The sequence below is a fragment of the Falco biarmicus genome, chromosome W (assembly GCF_023638135.1).
Source record: "Falco biarmicus isolate bFalBia1 chromosome W, bFalBia1.pri, whole genome shotgun sequence".
Taxonomy (NCBI): Eukaryota; Metazoa; Chordata; class Aves; order Falconiformes; family Falconidae; genus Falco; species Falco biarmicus.
In genome coordinates, this window is record NC_079310.1 from 19,464,145 (window position 1) to 19,485,912 (window position 21,768).

Below are 21,768 nucleotides of genomic sequence, written 5' to 3' on the forward strand. Positions count from 1 at the left end.
GAATACTGGATATGTCTTTATTTAGCAGATAGTAAACCTATAGCCTATATGTATATATAAACATATATATATGTATGTATATGTATGTTTATATATATGTATATATAAACCTATATGTAACAATTTCGTCATGCCTACATAATTATTCATATGCTGCAATTCATTTCCATGTGTTACGTTGTATTGTTTTAATTTTTATGTAAACCAATCAGTAAACTATCCAACATAAAATCAGTTCTCTAAAATGGGTGAAAATAGGATCATTGATTTTTCTCCACATTGTGTTGTGCTTGCCTTTCCTTCTTGCTAGAGGCCTGACATTTCTATTATTTCCCAATTACTCAAGAACATTACTGTAAATCTATCAACTTGTAGAAAAAAAGTTTATTCCTGGTCTTTTAAAAGAAAGTTACTATTTTTCCTGGTATACTTTATATCTCTTTCTTTTCCTGACACAGCACTGATGCCCCTGGTAAGCCATGAACCTTCAGACAGTCTAGCAGTGGAAATTGTTACTCCTGAAATCAAGTAAGTTAACTCATATTTTTATTCTGCTTAAGCCTTAGAATGTGCAAATAAATGACCGTTCCTATCTGGTTTTCAGTGTTCGAAAAATTCTAAGATTAGCGTTTGTTCTCCTTCCCTTTGGATTTTCATACAATAGCACCCTTTATGCTTATAGACAAGATTCACTTGATCTCTCTCAAGTTTGTCTTGTTTCAAAAGGAGAAACAAAGGAACCCTTCATATTCAAGTTGGGTTTCTCCTCCTGCAAAGAATTCATACAATTGCAACTTATGTACTTTAACAGACAAAAATGTTTGTAACAATGGAATATATTGTTATTGTATTGTTATTGGGATAAAGGCCTGGAGGGAAGAAGGGCTCAAGAAAGCTGGTTAATATTCAAGGATCACCTCCTCCAAGCACAGGAGTGATGCATCCCAACAGAGGAAGTCAGGCAAAAATGCTAGGAGGCCTGCATGGATGAACAAGGAGCTCTAGGACAAACTCAAACACAAAAAGGAAGCCTACAGAGGGTGGAAGCAAGGACAGGTAGCCTGGGAGGAATAGAGAGAAATTGTCTGAGCATCCAGGGACCAGGTTAGAAAAGCTAAAGCCCTGACAGAATTAAATCTGGCCAGGGAAGTCAATTGCAACAAGAAAAGCTTCTACAGGTATATTGGTAATAAAAGGAAGACTAGGGAAAACATGGGCTGTCTCTGGAAGGAAACAGGAGACCTGATTACCCAGGAAATGGAGAAGGCTGAGGTACTCAACAACTTTTTTTGCCTCGATCTTCACCAGGAAGTGCTTCAGCCACACCGCCCAAGTCGCCGAAGGCAAAGGCAAGGACTGGGAGAATGAAGAGAGGGCCTACAGGAAAGCTGGAGAGGGACTTTTTACAAGGGCATGTAGTGATAGGACAAGGGGTAATGGTTTAAACTAAAAGAGTGTAGATGTAGATTAGATATTATGAAGAAATTCTTTACTGTGAGAGTGGTGAGATACTGGAACAAGTTGCCCAGAGAAGTTGTTGATGCCCCATCCCTGGAAGTGTTCAAGTCCAGGTTGGATGTGGTTTTGAGCAACCTGGTCTAATGGAAGGTGTCCCTGCCCATGGCAAGGGGGTTGGAACTAGATGATCTTTAAGGTCTCTTCCAACCCAAACCATTCTATGTTTCCATGTATGGGGAAAAAATATTAAAATTGTCAAAATGAAGAATAGATTTTAAAATGCATTTGCATTATGGCATTAGAACAGCCATGCACTATTAGAAGAAAGAGAAGGGACAGGACTGAAAATCACTATGGTTTAAAATGTTTGTGTTTAGCCTTGCCAGAGTGCCTGGTATCACTGTAACTTGAAGTCATTAAGGGCCACTCACATCTCAGAAGTCTGCAAGATCTTTAGGAACTCATGTTTTCCTCTGCAAAAGTTGGTAAAACTATTTCAATATTTGGAAAGTTGCATATGGGTTTGGAAAACTTTATAGAGTAGTTAAAGGATATCTTGCTAGGTAAGTAATAACAGAAACAAGTTGTTTCTCTTCCAGCCATGTTGCTGTGCATTGCTATAAGAGTAGTTCCTTTCAGTTTTGTTCTCTAGCAGCAGAGAAGGAGAGTAATGCTTTGAGGCAGTATTACAAAAGTAGGGGGTTATTGCATGAACATTCAAATGATTTGTACAGGAGAGAACAGGATCCTAAATGCTGTAAATACCTGGGCAAAGCCATGTAGACTTCACTGCCTCTTTACCTTCAGCAGCTCCAGAAGCTTGGTTTCAGGCTAACATACATCTGTGCTGGCTGTCTGGACACGCTAAACTTGGCCTCCTTGCTTACTTCAGAAAGATGGACAGTAGTAGTGGTTGAGCTGGGAAGATTGCTTCGTCCTGATCTACAGAGATGGGCCGCTGCCACTGATTCCAATGAAGCATGAAGGTTGCAGGGGGCCTCTTTTGCTGATGGGAAGGGGCTCCCACTCACAGGAATAGCAACTACTGCTCTTCTATCTTCTCCATGACAACAGAGTTTGAATCTCTCCACTGTAAGCTAGCAAAAAGAGTATCTGGCCATTCAGAAAAGATTTTCTGTTCAACCATCTTTTCTCATCCCATAGAGAAAAATTGCAGACTGGGTGAAAGTGTTTCTTTCACAAAGTAGATTCAGTCTGTGGGCTCTTGGTTGGACTCATTCTAAATAAACAAGTTAAGCAACTATTGTGGGTTGACCTTGGGTGGCAGCTAAGCACCCACACAACCCCAAAGGGACAGGGGAGAGTATAGGAAGAGCAAAAGCAAGAAAACTCATGGGTTAAGATAAAGACAGTTTAATAGGTGGAAAGAGGGAAAAGAAACCCAAGTGATGCAAAGGCAGTCACTCACCATCTCCCATAGGTAGACCAATGCCCAACCAGTCTCCGAACACAAAAAAATCCCTCCCCCTTCTTCCTCTACCCCAGTTTTTATTGCTGATCATGACATTATATGGTATGGAATATCCCTTTGTCTAATTCTGGTCAACTGTCCCAGCTGTGTCCTCTCCCAAACTCTTGCCCATGCCCAGCTTACTCACTGGGCTGGAGAAGAGTGGGGAAAAAACCAAAAACCTTGATTCTGTGCAAGCACTGTCCAGCAATAGCCAAAATATTAGTGTGTTATCAACACTGTTTTAGCCACAAATCCAAAACACAGCACCATATGGGCTTGTATGAAGAAAGTTAACTCCATCCCAGCCAGACTCAATACAGTGACATTCATGGAGGCTGCAGGGGGGAAGGCCAAGAGGAGGGAAGTGACTTGCCCAGGTTCATGCAGTAGTTTATTGATAGCTAAGTTTACAACCTGTATCCTTTGATACCCTGATACCCAGCTCTGCTTACTACCTGTCTGTCTGACCTTGTTCTCAGATCTAATCTGGGCCCTTAGGCAATGTTCCTCTTCTGTGTTTTGTACAATTGCAGTCTTTTTTAATCAAGTTTGAATTTGGAGATCAAGAGTGAATTGTAGTTTCATCTATTTCTAAAACTGGTAAAGATCTTTGTTATCTTTATACATCCTGTGGTAAACTGTTCTATTCTTTATAGAAAATGGCAAGCTGCTTCTAGTAGATTTTATTTGTTTAGGGAGAAACTTATTCGCCTTCAGCATGAGAACAAGATGTTAAAGCTGAACCAAGAAGATTGTGACAATGAAAAGATCACCTTGTTGCAGAGCTTGCTTGATGGTACAAATTTACGGAAGAATGAATTGGAGACAGAGAACAGGTAAGGAAGTATTGTCCTTTGTTCCAGTGACTTTCCTAACAATGCCGTACACTTCTGTCTTAGCAGACTGTTGACAAGGCCATGTTCCTTATGTAAAAAAATGTGGTTAGCCCTATCAAAAAGTATCTCAACCAGCCTGTGAGTCTACTTAGTCATTCAATGCTGTTCCAGTGTCTGGAGCCTGCAGTGTGAGCTAAAGAATTCTGTAATAGACTGCAATTGGAATGATGCAAAAGCTCACAAAATGAACCATGTATTATTTCAGCTTCTCCTTCTGTAAAGCAAGTATAACAAAAAGAATCCCCTATCTTCCCTACTGATCATCCATTCCCTGTACATTTTCCATCTTCCCTTCTGTTTCCTATTTTGTTCTTTAAAAGTATGTTCACAGATGTTAGAGCTTCTGTCAAGATGATCTAGTTTTTGTAAAACTGAGTATTTTATGAAAATTACGGTGATAAAAAAATGTCCATTATTTTATGTACTGAATTTTCTCTTACTGTAGTATGCAGTAGGTTTTAGCTGTCTTGCTTCATCCACAGAATACTGTGATCAGTGAGGACAAAGTCAGCAGAAAGAATCTTAGACCAGTCACAGCCAGTTCCAGCTGGCTCTGCAGAAGACCCACCACAGGCCAAAGCTGAGCCAATCAGAAAAGTTGGTGGTACCTCTGTGAAAAACATATTTAAGAAAGGGCAAAAACACTGGACAGACAAACAGAGAAAAAGAGTGAGAAACAGCAGTGTGAACACCAAGGTCAGAGAAGAAGGAGGTGCTGCAGGCATTGGAGCAGATTCCCCTGCAGCCCATGGAGGACTTCATTCTGGAGCAGTTGGATATTTCCTGAGAGAATTGCAGTTCGTGAGAACCCATGCTGGAGCAGATTTTTCCTGAAGGACTGCAGCCTGTGGAAGGACTCACGCTGGAGCAGGGAAAAAGCATCAGGAGGAAGGAGCAGCAGAGAGGAACTGTTATGGACTGACTGCAACCTTGCGTTCCCCATGCCTCCTGTGCCACAGGCCCTTTGGGGAATATCCACCTGCTCTGGCATGGGGTCCTCCCTGGGCTGCAGTGTGGATATCTGCTCTGGCATGGTCCTCTCCACAGGCTGCAGGGAATACCTGGAACACTGTGGTCCTTTTGACTAGCTGCAGGGGAATATCTGCTCCGACACCTGGAGCACCTTCTCTCCCTCCTTCTTCTCCAACCTTGGTGCCTGCAGGATTGTTTCTCATACTTTTTTCCTCACTCCTCACTCCAAGGCAGTGTTTTGCTCTTTCTTAAATATGCTTTTTCAGAGGTACCACCACCTTCTCTGATTGTCTCAGCTTTGACCAGTGGTGGGTCCATTTCAGAGCCAGCTGTAATGGCTGTGTCCAGCACAGGACAGCTCCTGGCTTCTTCCCACAGATGCCACCCCTGCAGCCCCCCTCCCCCCACTACCAAAACCTTGTCACATAAACCAAATGCAATTTTGAATAAAGAAATAGTGTTGTATCTCTTTCATAGATGTCCTGATAATGCTTCACACTAAACATCTTGAATTTCATCATGTTGTAATTCATTGTTTCTGAAAAATAAATTTTATCTATTTCCTAGGCTGGTAAATCAGAGACTGCTAGAAGTACAGTCCCAGGTTGAAGAACTACAGAAGTCTTTGCAGGAGCAAGATGCAAAAGCTGAAGATGTAAGTAGAAATGTATGTAAAACTTGTGTTCAAGTAATTGCTATTATCCTACCTTTCAGCTTTACATAATATCTCTTGCTCTTGTTACATCATGAAGAAATAATGCAGATATGGATTTCTGGTAGCTTTCCATATGTGCTGTTATGGCCTTACTTTTAAACTGTATTTTTCTCAATGAGAAATTTAAAATGAAATGTTTTTCTAGAATAAATAAAAACTTTCTTTGTAGAAAAGGAATTAAATATTTTTTCCCCTTCAATGTGCCCATTCCAGTGGTAAACTCAGCTTTATTTAAAAAAATGTTATTAGAGACATTTTTAGGAAATTAAGGATACATTGATTTTCCATTTCTTAGCAAAATATCCCAAGGTATTTCTGTTTAACTGTTCTTCATAGTAGTAAATACCTTTCTTGCCAATGGAAACCCAGTAATTGCTGATATAAATGTGTATCTCTAAGGCAAGATGTCATGCAAGCCAAAACTAAAAGTCAAATGAGCAGTCCTTTGACACAGTGCAATATTTTCTATTTCTGTATACCTAGATACTATACATTTTAATATTTAAAATAAAGACATTGTCACAGGGTTAGTGTGGGAACACAAATTATAATCTTCCACTGAAAATTTTATTTGCCACCTCCCTTATTTGAGAGTAGAAGCTATAGAACTGTCCTGAAAGCAGTGATTTCCTATTTAGAAAAATATTATTAAGAATTAACTTATAATTAATTTTAAAATGGGTCTAGACTATTATGTCATTCCATTATATTCTTTGCTGTCTTGGTTACAAGTCAAAACCAAATTTTTCAGGGTGATTAAAATCTGAATATACTCTTTGCATGTTTTGTGGTAAACAGACTCAACAGAATCTTTGATCTTTGGCATCCTTAACAGGGGCACTGTTTAATAGTGTCCAGTTGAATGGAACCCTTATTACTAACACTATCACTATCATTTTTATGTAGGAAGTCTTAAAAAGCCCAACCCAATTGATATTGTTTCTGTTATGCATGTACGAAAGGCTGAGAAATCTTAGGGTTTCCTCAGCAGTGCAACAATCTAAGTAATTCTCAGCTAAGTCTTCACCTTTCTCATGCTCTCATAAACATTTCTGCCTTGTTAGCTCAGTGAGATCAGAGCACAGATACTTTGGTATTGGCATGAAGAATAACACAACTTTACTGACATGCTGTTAGTCTCTCGGAAAAAGGATCTTTGTTGCTCTCAGCTCCACTCTGGCAAGAAGAGTTGTGGGAGCTGAAGGCAAATCATGGTCCCACTGAAAATCAAGAGGAAAACCTCTGTTCACTTCATTGGAGTCAGGATTTCATCCTGTCTTGTCAAGGAATGCATTTAAATATACTTGAAATTCAAGCTTAGTGAATACAGACAGGAGTTTTTAGCAGTTCCATTTGACAAGTTTGATTATAATATTGCTAAATTTAACATTCTCCTGAAAACTTCTGATGATATTTCTTAAAATGCACCTAGCCTATTATATTTACATACCAGAAAATGAAACTTCACTTTTACAGTTTAGGAACCCAGAGAAAGCATTTATGATAAGACAGGTCATTTTTTTTTTTCTTGTGAGTTTTGTTATTTTCAGTAGTTGACATATAAAGCTTTGTTTTGTGATTTACTTTTTGAGCAATGTGTTTATGAAAGATATTCTCAGATGTAGCGAGTATTGTAAATAATCTCAGTCTAATGAAATATACCTTTATTTATTGTAATTTTAAATCTAGCCTTTTTTTGAGGCTTTGGTTTAGACAGTGATTTAAGATATGTCTACAGTGCACTTAAAGGACTGACTACAGCCCATGTAGGTATAATCTGAGCTGGTTTGGGTTCTGTTATCAGCAAAACCATGCCAGCACAGGTTTACACATGGAACTGTACAGTCTGATGTGGGTACCAGGCAGAGCTTGAAGCTCATGATGCACCAGCTGCATTCCTAGCTTCAGTATAAATTTGACCACATGAGCAGTGATATATAGGCACTACCTCCATGGACCTATCTTGTTGGGTTCTGAATATTTGCCTACATGTACTCTTAAACGAGCAGAAAAGAAAATGTAGAATCGTAGAATGGTTTGTGTTAGAAGGAACCTTAAAGATCACCTAGTTCCAACCCCCCCCTGCCATGGGCTGGGACACCTGCCACTAGACCAGGTTGTTCAAATCAGAAAATACTTTAAGTTGGAAGGTACCTTTAAGGGTCTGGATGTTTGCTCCATCTTTCTACTCAAAGCAGCCAACCTGTTAAATCTGTTAGGGGAATTTAGGCCAGATTCATCAGCCCAAGAGAGACGAGGCTGCCACAGCTCCATGTCTCCAGGTCCAACCAATATATTCCCAGTAAGCATACGCACACAGAGCACACTTATATACCACATATATGCATATATACATGGCTGGCCATACAGATCACAGACAGACACACAGAGCACTCACATGAACACAGACAGCACCAACAGCTTCATCCTGCTCCCCTCTCTGGCTGAGCAGGATAGAGGTCCACTAGTGCAAATATATGTATATATGTATAATGTGGATGCCTTCAGCAACAGGGCTCAGACACTCAATCTGCCCAGTAGCTGACCACTGGATCCCAGTCTCCCCAGTTGCTGGCACCCAGACATAAGAGCCCTTGAGGACTCCTCACCATAATACATGTATCTCTACATGTTTATCACAGCCCAACATACTGTCTGCTGCTTTGCTACTGTTGTAGTTTAAACTGGGTAGGCAGTGAGGCACCACACAGCTGCTCACTCGCTCCCCCAACAGTGGGATGGGGGAAAAAATTGGAAGGGTAAAAGTGAGAAAAACTCATGGGTTGAGATAGACAGTTTAGTAGAAATAAAGACAGTTTAATAGGTAAAGCAAAAGCTACACGTATAAACAAAGCAAAATAAGGAGTTCGTTCTCTACTTCCCATTGACAGCCATTTCGAGGAAATCAGGGCTTCGTCGTTCCTTGGAAAGACAGACACCATCACTCTGAACATCCCCTCTTTCCTTCATTCTTCTCCCAGCTTTTATTGCTAAGCATGATGTCATATGGTATGGAATATCCCTTTGATCAGTTGGGGTCAGCTGTCCCAGCTGTGTCCCCTCCCAATTTCTTGTGCACTGCCTACTCACTGACAGGGCAGTGTGATAAGCATAAAAGGCCTTGACTCTGTGTAAGCACTGCTCAGCAACAACCAAAACACCCCTGTATTATCAACACTGTTTCCAGCGCAAATCCAAAACATAGCCCCATACAAGCTACTATGAAGAAAATTAACTCTATCCCAGCCAAAAACAGTACAGCTACTAATGTGACTTCAATGTTAAAATTACTTTTCATGACAGCAACTGCATTTCTTTGAAACTGTGGTTTGAGTATGATGTTTGCATATGTATGAAAGTGGAAAAGCCTTCATATACTTGAACACAGTATGGATAATTTTTACTGGCTTTCCCAAACTCTCCAGAAAATATGACAGGATTAAACTGTTAATGAGAACAGAGAAGTAAGAAAAATGTACATGTCTGGAAAAAATGCATGGATTTAAGCTTTTCTGTTCATGAGTTACTGAATAGTTTCTTCTGTTGGTTGCTGGTTTTGCTTTATGCTAATATGTCATCTTTGTTTCCTGGCATGGGTTTCTGCTCAAGGCTATTGTGAGTATGGCTTTCTGTTTACTTAATACTACTTTTACTTTATAGGCATTTATGGTTTTGATTTTAAAAGATGCTTGATGTATATAAAGCAAGTTTATGATTAAACTAAAATTTATTTTGAAGCGCATCACCACCATCCCCCCTGACAAGAGCTTATTCAAATGTGACTTAGCCAAAAATCAGAACACCATAAGGTGTATTATATTTACATATTTTTAGGCAAAGAAAAATATGAAAACAAAGAAAAGCAGAGCAATTGAGGATAAAATTTCTGCTGTCCTCTGGTCAGTAGCATTCTACTCCATCTAATTTTTGCAGGGACAGAATTTTACCTCGAGTCTTTATGTGAAATTGCTTTGATGCATTGGAAAGCTCTTCAAGCAAATTTTCCACTATCTAATTTTAAATTAATTTAATTGAGTCTAATTTAAATTAGTCTAATCTACAAAAGTACTGAATCACAAAGCAATGAAAACAACTGAAATACAATTTTGTCATTAATGGATCTCTCATATATTGATCCAATTCCAAGAAAGTATTTGTGAAGTTATAAGGCATTCTGATTTTGGGGAAGTCCACAGCTATCAAGGAAAGAACAACTACAGAAAACTGCTATACAATTATGACCTAAAAATGGGTGAAATTAAATGTCTGTGTTCTGGTTATAATTGTTAAATTATATATTTTAATAGAACTGAAATCATACTAAGCACCATAACATATTAAAGTAACTGACACCTTTGACTTTCTATTTTAGTCCCTGCTTCTGCAAAAGAAACTTGAAGAGCATCTGTAAGTAATAAAGCTTTCCATATTTTGCTTGCCACATGAAATTATTTGCTTTCCATATGCTTAGCAGATGCTTAGCCACTAACAGTAGTGGGCAGGCAGTAGTGCATTTGGAAGATATATATGAAGAGAAATGCATATAGCTCAGGAATATGTAGAGAATCTGTTATTGAAGCATTATTTCTGGTGATTAGAAAATTATATTTAAAATAGTGTAAAGCTTAAGTTAAGAGGAATAATTAATTTTGCTCTGAGGAAAACATTTCAATATAAACAATATTTACCTTTTTATATTTTAGTATACATTATGGAATAAAAAATAACATTTTAGTGAGTGTGATCTTTCTGTTATACTATTTCTGCACTGTTCTTAATTTTACACTTTTTTTAAACTGGAAGTTTTACTTAAAGAATTGTTTGCTTGTTAACTGGCTTACTAGAAAGTATAGTCTCTCTGTAACTTTGGGAGGGGGTAAGCCATTCTTCCCAAATCTTATCACAACTATTGATATTATACACTTCAAGCATGCTTTCTACAATTTATTGTAAATTCTAAAGTAAGTATATAATTCTGGGCTGAGAATAGAGCTGTTTGATTTTATAATTCTGCATATATGGTAATGCTTTTTAGTATATTTTATAAACATTCTCATAGACATTAACACATATGTCCTCGTGCCTCACAGCCAAGTCAACTATACTCCCAAAATATACCATACTACTCCCAAAATATACCATACTCCAAGGGTTTGGGTTTTTTTTATTTTATCATTTAATGTTCATCCAAGAGGATAAGAGTATTGGAAAAATAATGCATGTTTTTATGGCTTGTAACAGTGAGAAGCTCCATGAAGCTAACAACGAGCTACAGAAGAAACGAGCTATTATTGAGGATTTGGAACCAAGATGTAATAACAATTGTGAGTTTTCTGATATGCACTCCATTTCTTTTAACTGTAAAATGTTTTGCATGCAGGGAATGATCTTTAATTAATATTTAATTTAATATCTATGAAAGCTGTAAGAAAACCAAAATATGTTTCAAGTGGTAGTGGTATGTGGTGTTAATTACTCTGAAAGCTATAATGACCAAAAACATGCTACTAATTCTTGAGATGTAGCAGATCACATTTTAGAGCCCACCATGGCAAAGAATGATAGAATCATAGGATCATTTAGGTTGGGAAAAAACCTTTAAGATCATCAAGTCCAACCATTAACCTAACACTGCCAAGTCTACCACTAAACCATGTCCCTAAGCGCCATGTCTACATGTCTTTTAAATGCCTCCATGGATGGTGACTCAACCACTTCCCTGGGCAGCCTGTTCCAATGCTTGACAATCCTTTCAGTGAAGAAATTTTTCCTAATATCCGATTTAAACCTCCCCTGGCACAACCTGAGGCCATTTCCTCTTGTCCTATCACTTGTTACCTGGGAAAAGAGACCGACACCCACCTGCCTACAACCTCCTTGCAGGTAGTGGTAGAGAGTGATAAGGTCCCCCTTGAGCCTCCCTGAGCCTCCTTTTCTCCAGGCCTAACAACCCCAGTTCCCTCAGCCGCTCCTCATAAGACTTGTTCTCTAGACTCTTCACCAGCTTCATTGCTCTTCTTTGGATGCACTCCAGCACCTCAATATCTATCTTGTAGTGAGGGGCCCAAAACGGAACACAGTATTCAAGGTGCTGCCTCACCAATACAGAGTACAAAGGGACAATTATTCCCTAGTCCTGCTGGCCACACTGTTTCTGATCCAAGCCAGGATGCTGTTGGCCGCCTTGGCCACCTGGGCACACTGCTGGCTCATATTCAGATGGCTGTCGACCAACACCCCCAGGTCCTTTTCTGCTTGGCAGCTTTCCAGCTACCTAATGATTGCATAATCATTAGGTAAATTTTAGATCCAAGAAATTTTCATTAGTTTCCAGTTAAAACCACAGAACAATATTATGTTACAAAATTCCACATTTTAGAAAATGATAACTGGAGATGAAATTCAGAGGCTGAGTAGTTAATGAGTATGTAATACTTCCATACTTAACAGGCCTCAGTTGTGGGGGCAAGGCAGAAAGGGGCCTGGTTTTCTGAGTCCCTAACTTCTAAAATTTAGAGCATAATCAGACTTTTCTGTTTAGCTTACTTGAATTGTAAGTTTTTTGTGGAAAACCTTGGGCTGAGCTTCTATCTTGATATGACAAAAACAGTTATAGTAGTTATACTTCTTCCTTTCTTTCCATGAGTAGGGTAAATGGTGTGTGGGTTGTTTCTTTGGATTCTTTTAACTGGATTGAATTATAGCCAAGAAGTTTGTGCCAGAATTATACAATATTGAAAAACAGATTCTATAGCCTTGATGAATACCTGCAATTGGTTCTGTAACAGATCAGTGGAAGAAATCTTACCCAGTCATCATCTTTGTGTTTTCCTTATGCATAGAGAGAAAACTGTAAATAAACATAAATAAAAACTGAAAAATGAGGTTACAAAACAAATAGATTGTCTTGTCAAACATTTATCATTGTCTGAGAACCAGACACCAATGTTATATACTATTTGATCAACAATGACAAATTTGATCTTTCTCTGACATGCAAGTAGTATGTATAGCTTGCACAAGTAGTAGTGGCTTGGCACATTCTTAAATCAACACAGGAAATTGTCTGTACAGTGAAACTGTCCTGTTGGTCTGCATCACTTCTTGAGAATGATGTGAAGATGTTGTGATTTAACCCTAGCTTGTAATTAAGTACCATGCAGCCACTCGCTCACTCCCCTCTCCCAGAGGGATGGGGAGGAGAGTTGTAAAGGAATGTAAAATTCAAGGGTTGAGATAAGAACAATTTAATAATTGAAATAGAATGAAAATGAAAGAACAATAATAACAATGATGACAATAGCAGTTATAATGAAAAGGGGAAGGGAAAGAATAAAATCCAGAGGGCAAGGTAGAAAGAAACACGTGGTGCACAATGCAACTGCTCACCACCCACCAACCAATGCCCAGCCAGTCCCCGAGCAACAACCTGCCTGCCCTAGGCAACCTCCAGGTATATATACCAAGCATGATGGCCCATGGTATGAAATACCTCTTTGGCTAATTCGGGTCAGCTGACCTGGCTGTGTCCCCTCCCAATTCCTTGCGCCCCTCCAGCCTTTTCACTAACAAGGCCTGGGGAACTGAAAAGTCACACATCAAAGCTAAAACACAGCACTGAACTAGCTCCTAAGAAGATAATTAACTCCATCCCAGCTGAAACAAGGACAGAAGAAAACATAATTGGAGTGTTTTCATGTCACAATTTGAAGAATTTTGTTCATTACTACCTTTGGGCAGATATGAGCAACAACCTTGCTTCTCACTGCGCTGTTAAACTTCTGTTCATTTGAACTACAATATACCATTTTTCATATGCGTTTCTGAGGTTTTGAATTAAACTTATTGTGTCCACTGCATCAATAAGAATTTTTAATTCCTTATGTAAGCTTTTCTTAACCGAATTAAAGTCCTGCTGTGGGTTTAATGTCTGTTTAAATGCGTGTAAATAAATTTAATGCAATTATTTTATTCTCTAATCCTGACATAAAGCACTCAAAATTGAAGAATTACAAGAAGCTTTGCGAAAAAAAGATGAAGAAATGAAACAAATGGAAGAACGATACAAAAAGTATTTGGAAAAGGCCAAAAGTGTAAGTGTCTGGGTTCCAAGTTAACAATCCTTCCCCAACAGGCTGTACCACATTTTCACTCTGTGGGAATAAAACTAAATTAATTAACTATACTCATGACTACTATCTAACCAAAACCCTTTGTACTACTTCTGTACATGTATGTACCCCACTGATACAGATTTATATTAGAGTTACCCAGACAAAGCTTCTTAAGAGTCGTAAATGCCAGTGGATAACACAGAGATGGTGTTAATCACTTCCTGAAATTATGATAACCTATTTCTTGGTGGGAGTTCTTACAGGCTCATCAGTGAATTATGCAGTTTGGCTGAAGTCATGTCCATGCTAGGAATCATATGTTTTTAAAAATTTTTTCAGCTGTTTACTAGGACAAACTTTAAAACCTCAGCCTTTACTGGAATAGTTCTTGAGTATTTGTTAGCATTCAAATGCTGTCTCTGATGGGCACCACATAAGAATGTAGTTAGTTTTTCCCCTCATCTTACTTAGTGGCAGAAACTTCATCACACATGCACTACCATGGATTTTTCTTGGCTGTAGCGGAACTTTCTAAAATTTGCATTACTGATACTCCAGATCCCTGAATCTTTCCAGCCTCTTTCCAGATAGAAGTAGTCCTTGAGTCCACAGTGAAGAGTGAGTTGAGGGGTAACAGATAGGTAATCTTTAGCTATAAAGAGAAAAAGGCTTCAAGGAAAGGTTTCACATGCTCTGGCCCCATGGCGGTACAGAATTGGGGGGAGGAACTGCTTCCTTGTGTTCAAGATATTGAACCTCTGAGGTCTTGCTTTCTCCTATCAACACTTGTTTGACAGTCCTGTTAGAGTACATTTCAGATAATGTGTGACACTTCCATGGCTGTTGTTTAGAGATAGTCTCCATCATCCTGGTTGACAATTTAGATCCTCTGTTTTATTAGGGGAGAGATGTATTTGTATTATATGTCAGCTTTTTAAAATTAAGCATTCTTTTGTTTGACATTTTAAAATGGCATTTTACTTTATTATATTGACGTGGTTTAAGTCACTTCTATGTCTCTTAATTTGCCCTATGCAGTTATAATGCCTTGATGCCTTTTCCAACACTGAATTAAAGACAAAATGGTTTTCCTCTCACAGGTTATCCGCACCTTAGATCCTAAACAAAACCAGGGTGCAGCTCCTGAGATTCAGGCACTGAAAAATCAGTTGCAGGAACGCGACAGAATGTTCCATTCATTAGAGGTAATAATCTCCACGTTTCCCAGTAGATCTTTTGTGTTTCCTCATTTTTGGGTATAGACTGTGCTTCTCTAATATCTACTTTTCTCTGCAGTTAAACAATTTTAAATAAATGGGATTTTGTTTTTTTTAGAAAGAATATGAAAAAACAAAGAGTCAAAGAGAAATGGAAGAGAAGTTTATTGTTAGTGCCTGGTATAATATGGTAAGAATCTGCAAACTTAAAAACAATTAAAAAATCTTAGTTGTTTCTGTGGTGTTTATCAAGGTCTTCATTTATTTATAATATTTTTATATGTAAAATATTTTCAAATATATATGCAGATGAAAGCATTCTCTTTTAGTTATCATTATATAGCAGTTAACTCCTAGTGGAAACCAATAAACTTGTAAAAGGCTTGACAGAGTTCATACTGAAAAACAACAAAGTAAACCTCAGTTCATAATATAGAACCCAACGTGGTTGTTATTTTCAAGTTTCAAAACCTGAAGCATCACTTTGTGGGTGGAAAGGAAGCCTCAGTTTTCTTTTTTGGAATTTCAGATCTTTAATTAGTTTTCTTTTTTTGTAATTTCAGATATTTAATTAGACTGTCTTCTAATACTCAAATTAATTCTCTTCTTTTCCCCTTCCCCAATCTTCTGCTTGTTTCTATTTCATTAGAGTGACAATGCAGGTAGTTTTGTGCAAACCTGATACATTTCTTAGGGCATTTACCAAGCTATACATTTTTGGTTCTTTCATTCTGTTTACTACATATGAAAAGGGGTGAGTGCAGGGTCAAGCCTCACTTACACTACCCAAAGCATAAGGGAATTGTATAGCAATCACAGTGTTAGATATTTTTGCAAGGAATTGTTCATCTTCAGCAAATGTGTTCAAGACTTTACCTTTGATAGAGTGTGGCTGCTTTGAAACTGCTCTCCTGATAGGAGTCCCTGACCTCCCTGTAACATGTTTCTGTTTCATCATAGAGGTTAAATTATTTCACTCTGTCTTCTCTTGGAAGAGTTTCCTTCTTGCTGTTTTATGTTCCTGCTATGTTCATGAGTAGGAGAGTAAAATGGTGTTTAAACAGAGCATTTGATTTTTTTTTGGTATTGAAGGCACTTTCAGGTTACCTGGTGCCCTTGTCCAACTACATAATGTTGGTACCACTGGTAAGCAGAAGACAAGGTTGAGCTGAGAGATACAGTTCAGTAGCCTGACTCTCATATGGACGAAGATGATTAGTGATAGCTTCATCTGCTTCTTCCTTTTAGTTAGTCTCTGATTTTATCCACAGCCCACCATAGCTTCTATCATCTCATACTGGTTAGGGTCTCCCAGTCAGTATGTGATTTTCTTCTTTTCCCTGCCATTCAACAGTGGAAATATTTCATAGCTCCAAGCTTCTGCTAAAGACAGATTCTATCAAAACCAGAGAAACACAGAATAGCTAAGGTTGGAAAGGCCTTTGGAGATAATCTGGTCCAACCCCCCTGCTCAAGCAGAGACACCTAGAGATGGTTGCCCAGGGCTACATCCAGATGGCTTTTGCATCTCTGCAAGGATGGAGGTTCCACAACCCCTCTGGGCAACCTGTTGCAGTGTTCAAGCACCCTCACAGTAAAGAAGAGTTTTCTTATGTTCAGAGGGAACTTCCTGTGTTTCTGTTTGTGCCCACTGCCTCTTGTCTTCTCACGGGGCACCAATGAAAAAAGCCTGGCTTCATCTTCTTTACACCCTCTCTTTAGGTATTTGTACACATTAATGAGATGATTCCCCCTGAGCCTTCTTTTCTCCAGGCTAAACAATCCCAGCTCTCTCAGCCTCTCCTTGTATGAAAGATGCTCTAGTCCAGGGGTCCTCAAACTTTTTAAACAGGGGGCTGGTTCACTGTCCCTCAGACACTGTCGAGGGCTGGACTATAGTTTGGAAAAAAATGAACGAATTCCTATGCACACTGCACATCTTTTATTTGTAGTAGTGCACAAAAAACAGGAAAAAGAATGCAATATTTAAAATGAAGAACAATTGTAATCAACAAAACCAAATAATATTTCAATGTGAACTATGGGCCTGCTTTTGGCTAATGAGGTGGTCAATGTTAGGTTCCATATTTGTCACTGCTAGTCGTAGCAAGTGATGCAAGTGTTCATCAGTTAGTCTGGATCTGACTGGAGATTTCAGATGTTTCATTCGGGGAAAAGTCTGCTCACAGACATAGGTGCTGCCAAAGATGGTTGCAATTTTGAGTGCGTGGTTCCTGAGATTATGATATGTCTCTGAGGGGAGAGATGCATAGAAATTAGTAAGGCTGCTTGATTTGAATGCATCTTTCAGCGATCACAGGTCTGTAGTTCGGCCAATTCCATTTGGTAAATCGGATCAACAGTTTCAATGTCAACAGAAAATGGGTTCCGGAAAAGCTGTATGTCCTGTTCATGGAGACGAAGCTCTTTAAATCTAATTTGAAACTCCTTTTGCAACATTTCTAGTACATCCATACATGTTTTGTTTGGGAATGCAACTGCTGTTTTTTCTGCAGACAGGTTTTGAGTTGTGGGGAGATGGCAGAAGTTTTCCTCCTTTGCTTGGTTAATGAGCAGGTCTAATTTGACTTGAAATGCTTTCACATGTGAATACATATCACAGATGAGCTTCCCCTTTCCTTGAAGTTGGACATTGAAATTGTTGAGTAGCTCTGTTACATCTGTCAGAAACGCATCTTTGAGCTCTGGTACTTCTTTGTTTTTAGAAAGCACAAAATCATAAACCTGTGGAAGTAAGTCATAAAATTGTTTCAAAACTCTCCCTAGACTCAGCCAACGGACTTCTGTGTGGTACAGAATATCTTCATAGGCAACATTTAGCTCAGACAGAAATTCCTGAAACTGTCTGTGGTTTAGTGCATGAGCTCTAATGAAGTTAACACAAGAAACCATAATTTTCATGCCAGAGTCCAGCTTCAGTGATTTACAACACAGTGCTTGTTGGTGGATGATGCGGTGTATGGCTATTGGATGTGAATGGCTGCGTTTGTCCATCTCTTTGTTAATGTGTGCAACCACTCCTTTCATGGACCCCACCATGCTAGGAGCACCATCAGTTGTCACACTGAATAGTTTACCCCAGTCCAGCTCCAAATCATTCATAGTTTGGCAAACTTTCTCATAGATATCCTCTCCTGTAGTTGTTCCTTTGATGCTTTTCAGTGCAGCAAGCTCCTCCGTGACTTTGAAAGAATCATTTGTCCCACAAATTAAAATTAGAAGTTGTGCAGAATCACGAACATCATTGCTTTCGTCGAGTGCCAATGAGAAATAGCAAAGTTTTTTTGAGGAGTTTTGCAACTGCAGATTCAAATTTTCCCCCATTTCTTCAATCCTTCGTGTAATTGTAGGTCCTGAAAGACTCACTGTGCTAAATAAATGCGCCTTCTCTGGACACATCTCTTTGGCCACCGAAAGAAAGCATTCTTTAACAAATTCTCCCTCTGTGAATGCTCTGCCAGTGCGCGCTATGAGCTTGGCAACTTGATAGCTTGCTCAAAGTGATGATATATTGAGCTGCTTTTGCTTCACAGAAGTATTTTGCTGAGTTGTCAATCCATGTTTCAGTCTTAATATTTTATCTTTTCTCACTTGTCCGACCAAAGAATCATATTTATCTTTATGTTGAGGTTGGTAGTGTCGACGCAAATTGTATTCCTTGAACACAGACACTGAATTCTGGCATATCAGACAAACAGCTCTTTCTTTGTACTCCGTGAAAAAATAATCAGAAGTCCACTTTTCTTGGAATACCCCGCACTCGGAGTCAATTTTTCTTTTTTTTTTTGACATGATGGTGCGCACGCTTCCCACTGGTGCTGGCTTGCTTGTCCTGCCTGGGAGCTGGAGGGAGGGAGGGAGAGACGGGGGAGCCGCCCCCCTCGCTGATGCCGCCGCCCCCCTCCTCAGCCCGGCCGCGCAGTCCGGACAGGGTGGCCAGAAGGGACTGAAGGGACTTTGCCGCGCCGGGGCTCTGGCGATTCGCCCGAGTTGGCTGGACCTCGCAGTGCAGAGGCTGCCGACTGAGCTTGCCCGGCAGAGGACATGCCCGCGCATGTCGGCCGCCGCGCATCGCAGAGGAGGAGGAGGAGGAGGACGGGGCGGCGGCGGCGCGGTTTGTAGCCGAGAGGCGCCCCCTGGAGGGGGGAGGGGGGGGCAGGTCGAGGACGAGGCGCTGGTTCCAGCCCGGTCCCGGCGGGTGCGTGGGGGCTGCGGAGGCCGGCGCGCGGATGAAGTGTCAGGAGGTCATCTGCGGCTGCTTGGTTTCCCCCCCCAACCCCCGGCGCGGGGGTGTCTGTAAATACCGGGGGCCGGATTGAGGACCCTGGGGGGCCGTATCCGGCCCGTGGGCCGTAGTTTGAGGACCCCTGCTCTAGCTCCTTTATCATCTTCATGGCCCCTTTCTGGATGCTCTCCAGCATGTTCATGTCTCTCTTGTACTGGGGAGCCCATAACTGGACACAGGACTCCAGATGTGGACTCACCAGTGCTGAGTAGAGGGGAAGGATCACCTCCCTTGACTTGCTGGCAACACTCCTTATGCAACCCAGGATGCTGTTGGCATTCTTTAGCACAAGGATGCATTACTGACTCATGTTCAACTTGATATCTACCAGCACCAAAATATGTTCCCATCACTTCTATTATGTTAGTATTTCCACAGAAGGAGAATATAATTGAGAGCTCTTCTAGCTCAACTTACGGGAGTGAGGGTGGGGTGGGGGTGGGTGGCTTTTCAAAAGGTTTGTCATAGCACCATGTGTTCATGTGTGGAAATATAGATTCAAGACCTGGCACATTGGGAGTCCTTTTTCTCAAGAATTACTGCAAACTTGCATGATGATTAAAAGTGAACTCCTCAAAAAGGCTCAGGAAGAATGTTTTAACCCCATTCTTGAAAATATAATGCTTGAAATTAAAACCAGATTAGCTTGTGTTTGTGAAGAAGAAAGAATAAATTGTAAATGAGTTGTTCATCATTATTTATTGGTATTCACTGATAAGTTTCTCTTTATAGGGAATGACTCTGCATAAAAAAGCAGCAGAAGACAGACTGATTAGTACAGGCTCAGGACAGTCCTTCCTAGCCAGACAAAGGCAAGCCACAAGCACAAGGAGATCTTACCCTGGTTATGTCCAGCCAGCAACAGCAAGGTAAAGAAGCCTTACCTTTAGAAAGAAAACTGCCCTGTGATCCAGGCCACTTTTGTTGCACATAACATTTTTGGAAACTCAACCAGTATCCTATCTCTTTGTCCTTTGTAACCACTGTTATTTCTCAATTCAAAAACGGGTTTTATCATGGTTTCTCATTGTTCTAATGTATTTTGTTCATGTTCTTTGGAGTCTCTGTTACTCTTTGCCTTTCTGATTGTGCAAAAGTTTTGGAAAAAATCTAGATAAATGTTGTATAATAATGGAGTCATTAAAAATTCTATGAAGCCTTATCTCATATGAAAAGCCTGATATAGGCTGTATAGCAAACAGATTTGTCACAGTTGATATATTTGTGTCTACATGTATTATTATCCTATAATGTTATTGTGAAATGTATTTGCAGCCATAAAACCTAATATTGGCAATGAGAGTAGCCTAGCCACATCCATTGCTCCCTTTTAGGATGCTTATGAGTTTTAAAAAAAGCAGAAAGCAAACAGCCCCCCCAAAACAAAACCCTAAAACAAACAAAAAACCCTAAGCCCAGACACATCTCCTACATACAGAGGTTGCTCCTATTCTTGATGCTTGACATTTAGTAGGGAAGTGGAATTTTTGTAGGCTTTCCTTTATTCTTCCCTTAAAATGGTTCCTATCTGCTTTTGTTTATCAGCTACTGTTATGTTTGCTGACAGGTGAATATTTTCAAATGGTTTGTTCCACTCATGTTGAAGTTTGTGTGTGTGTGTGCATGCATGTGTATGCACATATAAATAAATAAATATAATATAAAGTTTTAAATACTCAAAATGCTTTAATATGACACAGCACCATTCATTTAAAAGAAGGCATTAACAGTACATAATGGATCAATCCATTGAGGTTCAAATGTGTTAATGTTCAAATGGAAGTTAATGTATTCAAATTGTTATCCCCTACTAAAAGATCTATTTTTAACATATTAATTCAGAGGATGATATCAGTTGCCTTACTAACGGTACTAGCTTCTTGAGGCATGTTTCTTTGTTGCTAACTGTTGAAAACTGACTGTTGTTTATTGTACTAACTTTTAAACATGTAACTGTCCAATAATATCTCGCCGTTGTAGCACCTTTTTGTTGGTCAGTGGAATGGATGTGGGTGCCTATTATTAATTTAGGCCCTGGTCCTACAAAGTTCTATAGCATCCCCTGAGTAATTCTTAGCTCTCCCTATCATTTATTTCAAGTAATTGATGGTGCTGGACACAAAGCACATCTGATCATTTGTTGTAATACATTTGCTCAAGGGAGAATTTCATACGCATGCATTCTGTGGCAATTTCATCTTAACTTTTTATTTAAACTGTTTTGTTCCTAATATTCATAGTCTAGTTTATAAATTTATCTTTTTAACATTATTTTAATACTTTCTCCAGTGAAAGCTTTTACTTTTTATATATCTCTTCAGATAAAACACACAATAGCTTTTACTTTAACCATCTCAAGATATATTTTAATCTACACATACCATGAAAAAGGCAAAGGATCATTTAAAACCAGCATGCTTGAATCAAAGGATAGGTATAGATGAGTGGCATTTATAGAAACTATTTTAAAGCATCAGCTGTTCATATCAAATCCAGGCAAAAAACCTGCATATGTTTGAAAAACTTTTACTCTATTTTATTTGCATTTTTTTCCAGCAATGTAAACAATGTCTTCTGAAGTCTTATCACTGATGTATATGTCTACCATAATTGCTC

The 21,768-nt window shown here is 39.3% G+C and overlaps 1 protein-coding gene across 4 annotated transcripts in view; it reads left to right on the forward strand.

Annotated features, from left to right (window-relative positions):
* LOC130141968 (protein Hook homolog 3-like) overlaps nt 1–20,314 on the forward strand; it is a 124,957-nt gene extending 104,643 nt beyond the window's left edge. For 3 of the 4 annotated variants that reach the window (XM_056323328.1, XM_056323329.1, XM_056323330.1), the window contains 9 exons: nt 459–528; nt 3,628–3,768; nt 5,368–5,455; nt 9,888–9,922; nt 10,757–10,839; nt 13,508–13,608; nt 14,730–14,834; nt 14,965–15,036; nt 19,885–20,314. In XM_056323328.1, coding sequence (XP_056179303.1) covers nt 459–528; nt 3,628–3,768; nt 5,368–5,455; nt 9,888–9,922; nt 10,757–10,839; nt 13,508–13,608; nt 14,730–14,834; nt 14,965–15,036; nt 19,885–20,025 — 836 coding nt within the window. In that variant the 3' untranslated portion in view covers nt 20,026–20,314. Of the gene's footprint in view, nt 1–458; nt 529–3,627; nt 3,769–5,367; nt 5,456–8,406; nt 9,923–10,756; nt 10,840–13,507; nt 13,609–14,729; nt 14,835–14,964; nt 15,037–19,884 lie in introns of those variants that run through there. The other variant, XR_008819233.1, reaches the window with a different exon arrangement.
* The last annotated feature ends 1,454 nt before the right edge of the window (nt 20,315–21,768 follow it).